The 10,291-nt window shown below is 46.3% G+C and overlaps 1 protein-coding gene and 1 long non-coding RNA gene across 2 annotated transcripts in view; both read left to right on the forward strand.

Annotated features, from left to right (window-relative positions):
• Positions 1–3,770, forward strand: part of PRNP (prion protein) — a 14,247-nt gene extending 10,477 nt beyond the window's left edge. The window contains exon 2 of the mRNA XM_006758058.2: positions 1,463–3,770. Within this exon, the coding sequence (XP_006758121.1) occupies positions 1,473–2,252 (780 nt within the window). The 5' untranslated portion in view covers positions 1,463–1,472 and the 3' untranslated portion in view covers positions 2,253–3,770. The remainder of the gene's footprint in view (positions 1–1,462) is intronic.
• LOC107182176 overlaps positions 1–3,914 on the forward strand; it is a 24,810-nt gene extending 20,896 nt beyond the window's left edge. The window contains exon 2 of the long non-coding RNA XR_001512898.1: positions 3,798–3,914. This is a non-coding gene — a long non-coding RNA (uncharacterized LOC107182176). The remainder of the gene's footprint in view (positions 1–3,797) is intronic.
• The last annotated feature ends 6,377 nt before the right edge of the window (positions 3,915–10,291 follow it).

Below are 10,291 nucleotides of genomic sequence, written 5' to 3' on the forward strand. Positions count from 1 at the left end.
ACCTGGCCTGTCTGGGTGTGGGGCTGAGGGCTGTTTTCAGGCTGGGACTGAAGCTCCCAACCGCTCCTTTTTTTCTTTCTTCTTGTTTTTATTCTGGGCTAGTTTTAGCTCTGAGGCCTTGGCTGCTGAAAACAGGTTTCTGGCCTTTGTTTACCATCTGTATTTGATACAATGTTGCGGTCCGGCTGGCTGAAGCCCATATAGTTACTTAGAGTTGCAGCTGAGAGGCCGGCAAGTCAGGCAGGGGACATTGGAGTCCTCCGTCACTGAAGCAAGCAAGCCTCCCTGTTTGCATCAGCTGCCTGGCTGCCGGCCGCCATCTTGGCTGCCAGTTAATTTGCATATCTCACTGATTAGCCAATGGGAAGGGTAGCGGTCGTACGCCAATTACCATGTTTCTCTTTTATTAGTGTAGATGTTTCTCTGTACCAAAAATTAGAAGAAAATAGGTCACTCCTAAACCATCACCTGCTGTGCTAAACTTATTCAGCCAGTGAGTGAGTGCAGATCTTGTGAGCACAGCCATTTTTACCCCACTTTCAGCAGCTCCATCTGTCTGTCCATGTATAGAGAGAAAGATGAATTTATAAGTGGGCTTGTTTCCTGTTTAAAAAAAAAGTTTTCCTTTAAGGAAATTCTTGTTGGCATTTATATGTGCAGGAGATGTTAATTCCTGCACTTAACAAGTATCTATTGTGTGCCTGCTCTGTGCCAGGCACTGCCCTGGCCCCAGAGGAAATAGCAGCAAAGAGACTTCTTTCCTGCTTACATTCTTACAGGGGAGAAAAGACCGAAATCAACTGCGTTTCGCTACAGCAGCACCCACCTGGGAGCTTCCTAACAGGACATTAGACTCACAGACTTCCATAGAGGCCGCACCAGGGTTGTACAGTGGTCCACCCAGCAGCCCGGGTCTTGTCTCCACCCCCAGACCCCATAGTGCCTGCTCAGGTTTAAGGGCATGAGACCCATATTGGTGGGTAACAGGTTCTCCTTGGCGTAGAAGCCCCAGGCTCCACAGGAGCCATTGTCCCTTATAACAGCCCAATGGGCACAGCTTCCAGGGTCCCCACAAGGATGTGCCAGGTGCAAGGATCACTGCTCGAAAGCCCAAACTGATGGCAACCCCACCAGGTGTCCTTAGGTTTTCCCAGTCCAGTTGCATTTCTAAATCAGAGGTTATTTTTTCCATAAGCAGTGTTGCTGACACTCCACCTTTATCACATTTCCCAGAAGCAGAGCCGAAATGATCTTAAGGTCAAAATCATCCCTAGAAGGAGAAAGTGTTGTGTTAACCCTTTCCTTGACAGTTAGTTTTGTCAGAGGTGCTTCGAAGGAAACAGAGAGTGAAGAGCATGTGCCGGAGGTGCTGATGTCACTGCTGTGCAGCCATTTGTTAGGCAGCAAATGCTCAGTGCTTTTAACATAGACCTAATACTCTGACACCCTCTTCATTTTGCAGATAAGTCATCATGGTGAAAAGCCTCGTAGGCGGCTGGATCCTGCTTCTCTTTGTGGCCACATGGAGTGACGTGGGCCTCTGCAAGAAGCGACCGAAGCCTGGAGGAGGCAACACCGGCGGGAGCCGATACCCGGGGCAGGGTAGTCCTGGAGGCAACCGCTACCCACCCCAGGGCGGCGGCTGGGGTCAACCCCAGGGCGGTGGCTGGGGTCAGCCCCATGGTGGTGGAGGCTGGGGTCAGCCCCCTGGGGGTGGAGGCTGGGGACAGCCCCATGGTGGTGGAGGCTGGGGTCAGCCCCATGGGGGTGGCAGCCACAATCAGTGGAACAAGCCAAATAAGCCAAAAACCAACATGAAGCATGTGGCAGGAGCTGCCGCGGCCGGGGCAGTGGTGGGGGGCCTGGGGGGCTACATGCTGGGAAGTGCCATGAGCAGGCCCCCCATACATTTTGGCAATGAGTATGAGGACCGTTACTATCGTGAAAACATGAACCGTTTCCCCAACCAAGTGTACTACAAGCCTGTGGATCAGTACAACAACCAGAACAACTTTGTGCGCGACTGCGTCAACATCACGGTCAAGCAGCACACGGTCACCACCATCACCAAGGGGGAGAACATCACCGAGACAGACGTCAAGATTATGGAGCGTGTGGTGGAGGAGATGTGCACCACTCAGTACCAGAAAGAGTACCAGGCTTCTTACCAAAGAGGGGCGAGCGCGATCCTCTTCTCCTCCCCTCCTGTGATCCTCCTCATCTCTTTCCTCATTTTCCTAATAGTGGGGTGAGGGCAGCTTTTTGTCTGGGGAGGGAAGGGGGATCTACCTGCAGCCCTTTAGTGGTGATGTCTCGTTCTTGCTTCTCCCTTTGTCACCCGTAGGCTAATACCCTTGGCTTGATGGCACAGGGAAATGTAGAGCAGGCCTGGCACACTATGTATTCAAGCCCCTTTTGATTGAGCCCTTCATGGGCTAGTGCAAGTGCCAGGCTGGTAAAAGTGTGACAGCAAGTAATCATTCCATGGCCTAGGCATATTTTTTGCCTAGTGCAACACTGAGGCTAACATATTCTAAAAACAGTCCTCAAATACTTTTGCCTAGATACCTCCGGCTCCTTGCCCCACTACAGCTCAGTACACTAATGCCCCGTCTTAGTTGCCAGTGTTTTTGTAGCAATTTGGACACATTTTCTCATTCATTTTAAGCAAACCTGACTGCATTTGCCTGTTTAAATAGCATTTCTGCAAAATTTGGAAGGATACTCATTGAAAAAATAGGACTAGAAATCCTTAGCTCTTGGGCCCAGGCTCAGCCCTATGTCTGCAGAGAACTGTGACATTCTTTTGCATTTCACAATATAGGCTACACAGCAGCTATTGCATCAAGAGTAATATTCATGCAACATTAGACCTCTGGGCAGAGGATATTTCATAGGAAATGATCATAACTAACATGATATGAAAGGCTTCTGGGACTAAAAAAATCCAACATGTGGGAGTGGTGCCTTTGGAGGGCACCTACATGTGGCATTCCTTTCCATTAGTAACATCAACTAGATCATTAGGCAGTTAAAAATTAGGTTACCTTCTGGACACTAAGAACAAATCTTTGTCCATTTACCTGGAAATAGGAATGATTTTGACATTGGATGAAGCCAGGAGATATTAATATAAAGGAAACTAGCTGTAAAAACACCATTATCACAGAAGATTATGTAATGAAGAAATGCTTGTGTTTCTAAATGAGCCTTCATTGCTATCTCATAGTTGTCAAAAACCAGAATTAGGTTGAATCCTTCCTTTTGAGTTAGAAAATAAGGAATCAATCCACAAAGAAAAATCTTAGGTTGGAGATGACAGAAATATCCATTCTGAGTGGAAAAAGAAATTCTGTTCCTGTTAAGATAAAATTATTCCCTGGATCATTCAATATTGTCACCGAGCAGACCTATATTACTATTCTGCAATGTTATTGGCTTACACTGTGCGGGTATTCTATGTGATATATATATATGCATATATATGTGTATATATTGCATATGACAAATTTTGGTTAGAGCAGTTAACATCTGAAGTATCTAATGCATTACCCGTTGTGTAAGTTACTAAATATGTGGGGAACCCTTTTGCGTGGTCCTTAGGCTTACCATGTGCACTGAATAGTTTTGTATAAGGATCCAAAGTGGTCTTTGGAATATGCATGTACTTTATATTTTCTATATTTGTAACTTTGCATGTACTTGATTTGTTGTATAAAAATTTATAAATGTTTAATATCTGACTACAATTAAACAGGAGCTAAAATGAGCCTCTTCTGTGGAGTTCGCAGTTATAGTCACTAGAGTATGGCCGACCTGCTGCTGGAGCCCCAGGCCGGAGGCCACCAGGGTGCTTGGGGCCAGGACCATTTCTCCCTAACTGTCCTGGCAGATCTTCCCCTCCCCTTCCCCCCTCCCTCTAAAAACTAACAGTAAGCAAACAGTCATTATCTTAAATTTTGTATTGGGCAAAGATATCAATTTCAGTAACTCCAAACCTTAACACCCTTACATGACCCCATGACTTTAGAAAAACTTACAGGCCACCATTTTCATTGCCTTCCTTGCTGATTATGCCATCTCTCAGTTCATTAGGGGTGCCATAACAAAGTTCCACAGAGTGGGTGGCTTAAACAACAGGTGTGTTCTCTCACCATTCTGGAGGCTGGAAGTCTGAGATGGAGGTTTCAGCGAGATTGGTGTCTTCTGAGGCCTCTCTCCTGAGCTTGTGGATGGCCGTCGTCTTCCCTGTGTCTTCACATGATCTTCCCCCCTCTGTGTCTTATGTCCTAATCTTTTCGTAAGAACATCACCCAGGGTTTAAGGCCCACCCTAACAGCCTCATTTTAACTTTAACTCATTAAAGGTCCTATCTCTAAATAGTCATTTGAAGTATTGGGGACTGGACTTCAACATAGGAATTGTGTGGGAACACAATTCAGCCCATAATACCATCTTTCTAGGAATGGTGTGGCAGTGTCACTCTCAACCAAGTTCAAAGGTATTCCCAGGACTGTGAGTGCCTTGTGGGGGTCCCATATTCACACACACTGCCAGGATTCTCCTAATAAAAATGCCATCTGGATTATTCCGTGTCCTCAACAGACTGGACTACTGCCCATCGTCACTCCAATTAGGATTGTCAAGGGTGCCTACTCAGTGCCCATTGTAGAACAAACAGAAATGCTTCATTCTGGGTCCAGCACCTGAAATCCAGCCATCACCCCCAAACCTGGCACAAAATGAAGAGTTTCATGAGCAAATTTGTTTATTTTGGCTCCTGCTAAGGAGGATCTAAAACCCTAAGCCAGATAATTTGCCTCCTACACACAAATACTCTGCAAACACACCTGGCATTTGAGTTATACTGATTGAGTTAATTAACATAAAACTGAGTGTTAGCTGTAATTCCGTGGGTGCTAACATGCTGCCAAATTCCAAACGCTAGGCATGCCTGTCACCCTGCTCAGTAGCTGCCCACATATGGAATGTGTCCACTCAGGTTTCTCTATGGCCCTGGCTCACCTTCCAAAGTTGCCAACTCTAAGATACAGGGAGAGCCTCACAGATTCCAGGCCCTCCCAGCTGTGTGCCAGGCGGCCTTGCCCATGGTGGAGACTCACAGACCAGAGAACCCAACGAGGAAGGAGATTTCTTTTTCTAGCCAATGCCCATTTCCCCTGTTCTCTTGCATGTCTCTGAATCTCCTTTTATCCCACGCTCTGATGAATGAAGAAAAGAATGAATAAATAGTTACATGCTCAGCCAAGCCCAGATCCCCACCACACCCCCATAAAGTCTGTCAGAGATCATTCTTAGCTTTGAGGATTTTAGGAGCAAGATTTTTCTCTCCCATCCATAGAAGAGGCCCGTTGTGACTCTGCTACACATCTAATACCCACCAGCTTTGGCTGCTAGCTTCCCCAGAACATGCTAGGAAATGAACTCAATGAAGAAATCTGGAGAGGCTGTTTGGCTCTGTTCATCCAAGTTATGGAAAATGCCCACGGAAAACCACCATCTTTTGGCATAATCACATGAAGAATAATTGAACAACAGAAACCATGTCTTATTCAGTCTCTCCTAGTGTGTGATAAAACCACATCAAAGGGAAGAGCATATGTGTCCTTCGGGGTGAAGAGTGTAGACGACACAATAGTATTCAACCATAAAGGGGCTGGATGAGATTCTGACCCAGGCTACAACATGGATGGACTTTACAAATGTGATGCTGAATGAAATAAACCAGACACAAAGGGGTAAATATTGTATGATTCACTTTATTTTTTTAATATATGTTATTGATTTTTTTTGTACAAAGAGGAAGGGAGAGGAATAGAGAGTTAGAAACATCAATGAAAGAGAAACACTAATCAGCTGCCTCCTGCACACTCCTTACTGGGGATGTGCCCCGCAACCAAGGTACATGCCCTTGACCAGAATCGAACCTGGAACCCTTCAGTTCACAGGCCGACGCTCTATCCACTGAGCCAAACTGGTTAAGGGCATCTATGATTCACTTTAAATGAAATATCCAGATTAGGTAAATCCAGACAGAAAGTAGATTCATGGTTGCCAGAAGTTGGGGAGAGGTGTGGGAACAACAATTGGCTGCTAATGGGTATGGGGTTTCTTTCTGGTGTGGTAAAGATATTTTGTAATCAATGAACGACTTTGTGACTATGCTACTATCACTGAGTTGTAAACTTTGAAATGGTGAATCTCATGACATGTGAATTATATCTCAGTGAAGCTTTTTTTTTAAGTGTAGAACTACCTACCTAATATAGAAATGATGAGAGAGTAGGGGGAGGTTTAGGTATTGTTTGAGATTTAATTTGTTATAAGAACATTTCTGCCCACTTGTCTTTGTCACAGGTTTTCCAGGAAAATGTACATACGCACTAAGAGCCTCAGGTCAGCCGTGTTTGTGAACACTTGGCCCAAAGGCTTTCCTGGCCACACCGTCTATGAAAGCTGAAAAATGTAATGTGACACTCTCGGCCTTTACAAAGGTGGCCACAGCGATACTACTTAGCCACAGACTCATCAGGTTTAAAACCTGCTTGCCTGTTCTGTGATCTGTTATACTAGAAGACCAACTGGTATCAAGAGCTGATGGAATTTTAACTAGGCGAACAGACCTGTTACCCATATGTGGCAGAAATTCAGCCCCCTTAACTCACATTAAATACCAAAGGTTCCTCAACAAACACTATGGATCTTTGATGAATGGATGAATGAATGAATGAATGAATGAATGAACGAATGTCCTGGCAAATTGCTTTGTGACAAGCCTAGTGATTACCTTTTCTACTAGATTACAAGTTACTCATCATACAGACTAGTCCAACAACTCTCATCCACCTGGTGGAAACTTTACGCCCTGCCCAAAGAAGGCATTTCTCCTAATTTCTCAGTCTGTCCGGCAGAGGTAGCCCCAGCTGTTCTTTCCCCACCTCACCGCCAAGTTATGAAGACCGGTAAGGACACGCCCTTGCCGGCTATGAGCCAAGTCTTTGGCAAGACTGGGGAGTGTGAATACCAGGCCTTGAAAAATGGAGGCCTTCATCTGAGCCTTAGCATCTGACCTGCCCATATTACATCTCTGTCTGACTCACCTTGACCTCCCTATTCAGAGACCTTGCTGGAGAACTGGATGCCCCATCTGAATCACACATGTGATGTTTTGGCTTTCCCTCCATTGGTTCTCCTTCCATCTGGTTTTCCCTCAGGTGTGTGTACCTGATCCTCCCTCCCTGTGTGTCATCTCACACCTATGTGTCACTTCCACTTGGGGTCAGGAGCTCAGAGCCGCTGGGATAGGGAGCAGATCTGAGTAGCTGTGCTGCCAATACCGATAAGATAGGTTTAGCACTAGATATCTATGACTGTGGCAAGGAAGCAGCAGTGATGATGGGGGCTGGTGGGTGAAGGAAGAGCCAGGGACCCAAAGGCTCTTCAGTTGCCTTCTCCTGCTTCTTCATCCGGTGAGCCGGTCCCTCACAGGGTGGAGTTGTCTCGCAACTGCATGATGAGCATTAGATCCTTTAGGAATCCGCGTTTAGTGTGCCCAGCTCAGCTACGGCATCCTGGAAGGCCTATTTGGGGCAGGCCCGCCCGGTGCATGCTGCCCATTGTAACATGAAAGTGAGGACCAGGCCAGTCCGACTGGGGGCATCGGCTGCCCGTGCTCTTGGCTGATTTCAACAACGTCCTTGTAGGCCTCCTCACAAGCGTCGACCACCTGTTTTTCTTCTCCCCAGAAGCTACCCCTGCCAAGTAGCGGTGGGGATGGCCACTCCTTTTCAGGTAAAATACCTGGAAATCACTGCAGCTCTCGAGGAGGGGCTTGTCCCCATTGCACACTGTTCCCCGCTCCTCCTCCGTCCTCTGCCAGTAAGTAACCTTTCTCCAGCTTCTTTCCATTTCCATCGGCCGTGGTGTTCAGCTCAGTGCTGCTGCTGGCCCTCCAGGAGGATCGCCTGTCGCCAACCGCATTCCTGTGGGCCACGGAGAGGTTTCCATCTTCAAGGAGAGAGGTTCCTTGGGCCCTTCGCTGCCCACATGGAGGGGGCCATGTCGTGGCGCTGCGCCTGCTTGGCCTGGGCTGCAGGCGCGCGGCCGCCCACTCCTCTCGCTGGCTGCACCCGCAGACATCGCCCTGGGCTCAGCATAATGTTTTTAAGTATATAAAATAAATAACGGTTACACAGGAAAGCAAATGCTAAAATATAGTTATCAAAACAGCTTTACACCGATTAAATATTTTTAAACGCACTAAGTAAGATCTGGTGGACCTACTAACTACCTAATATTTGCATAATGATAAGTGTAAGGGATTCCACCTGGGGTAGGGATGTCCAACTTGTCCTGGTTTGCCCCCTACGGTCCCATCTGAGCACTGAAAATCCTGTGTCTGGAAGCCCCCTCATTCCTTGGCAAACTGGGCTGCTGGCCACATGCCCTTAACGTGACAATAACATCTGTGATCCTAGTGGGTGATGCTCACAGGCACAGCTAATGCTGCGGCCGCTCTTCATGGAGCAAAGGCTATATTTCAGGTGGAGGTTAGTGGAAATAAAGATGTGATTTTTTTTTTTCCCTATCCAAGTTCATGTATCTCCCAAATTCTATCCATGGGTAGCTCCCTTCCAGGTTAAAAATCCTTGCAATTAGGGGGACAAAGTTAGGCCTAATCTCCTCTCATCTTTATCATTTGTTCTTAGCTTTATTATAACTTAGCAAATGATTGTCATTGTTTATTTAAAAATTAAAACAAGCCTTGCGCCCTGACCGGTTTGGCTCAGTGGATAGAGCGTCGGCCTGCAGACTCTAGGGTCCCAGGTTTGATTCGGTCAAGGGCATGTACCTTGGTTGTGGGCACATACCCAGTAGGGAGTGTGCAGGAGGCAGCTGATTGATGTTTCTCTCTCATCGATGTTTCTAACTCTATCTTCCTTCCTCTCTGTAAAAAATCAATAAAATATATATTTAAAAAAAAAAAAACAAGTCTTGCCCTGGCTGGGTGACTCAGTTGGTTGGAGCATCATCCTATACACCAAAAAGGTTTCGGGTTTGATTCCAGGATTCCAGTCAGAGCCATACCAGAGGCAGCCAATTGCTGTTTCTCTCTCATATATCTCTCTCTCTCTCTTTCTCTCTCTCTCTCTCTCTCTCTCTAAATCAATAAACATATCCTCAGTGAGAATTTTTTTAAAAATTAAAAGAAGTCTTCAACACAAAGGGGCCAGCACACAGTAGGTGCGTGGGGAGCACTGGCACCCTCCCAAGCAGCTGAATCTAAGTTGGTTGAACAACTTTGGGGAACTCTTTAGCGGTTTCTACTAAAGCTAAATAGTCACCTATCCACTGACCCAGCAATTCCACTCCTGAGGATTTGCCTAACAGAAATGAGAGCTTACATTCACCAAGAGTTGTACATAAGACTTTTCATAGCAACTACATTCATAACAGCCTCAAATGGGAAACAACCCAAAGGTTCATCAAGTGATGAATTGATAAATAAATGTGGTCTCTTTGTACAGGAATGAGAACTGAAAAAATAACATCTCCAGGCAACAATATTAATGAATCTCACAAACATAATAGTGAACAAAAGAAGCCAGCCACAAAAGAGCACATATTGCATGATTCTGTTTGTATAAAATACAAAAGCAGAATGGCCTGGGCATTAGAAGTCAGAACAGTAGGTATCCTTCAGGTGGGTGGGGATCAGCCATGAGGGTTTGAATATTCTGCTGGCTACATAAGGTTGTTCAGTTTGTGAAAATGTATTGAATTGTGCATGTAAAAGTGCACTTTTTTTGTGCATGTTAGTTATCCTATCTAATAATAGACAAACATGGTAATTAACCATACCTCTGCTATGCTTCCCATTGGCTAATCAGGGTGATATGCAAATTAACTGCCAACCAAGATGGCGGCCAGCAGCCACGCAGCTGAAGCGAACATGAGGCTTGGTTGCCCCGGCGACGGGGGGAGCCAAGGTTCCCCACCGTGGCCCAGCTCTGTGCTCCGGATGCAACAATGTTGCAATTACAGAAGCTAAACAAATCCCAGATACCTACTTTCAGCCAGCCGGGCTCAGAGCTGGAGCCGCAACAAAGTTTCAATTACAGAAAGTAAATAAATCCCAGAATAAAAAAAGAAAAAGAAAAAAAGGAGAAACTGGGAGCTTCAGTTGCAGGCTTGGCCTGCCTGAAAACAGCCCTCAGCCCCTCATCCAGGCTGGCCCGGCACCCAATCGGGACCCCCCCCCTGATCCAGG

The sequence above is a fragment of the Myotis davidii genome, unplaced genomic scaffold, assembly GCF_000327345.1.
Source record: "Myotis davidii unplaced genomic scaffold, ASM32734v1 scaffold32, whole genome shotgun sequence".
NCBI lineage: Eukaryota > Metazoa > Chordata > Mammalia > Chiroptera > Vespertilionidae > Myotis > Myotis davidii.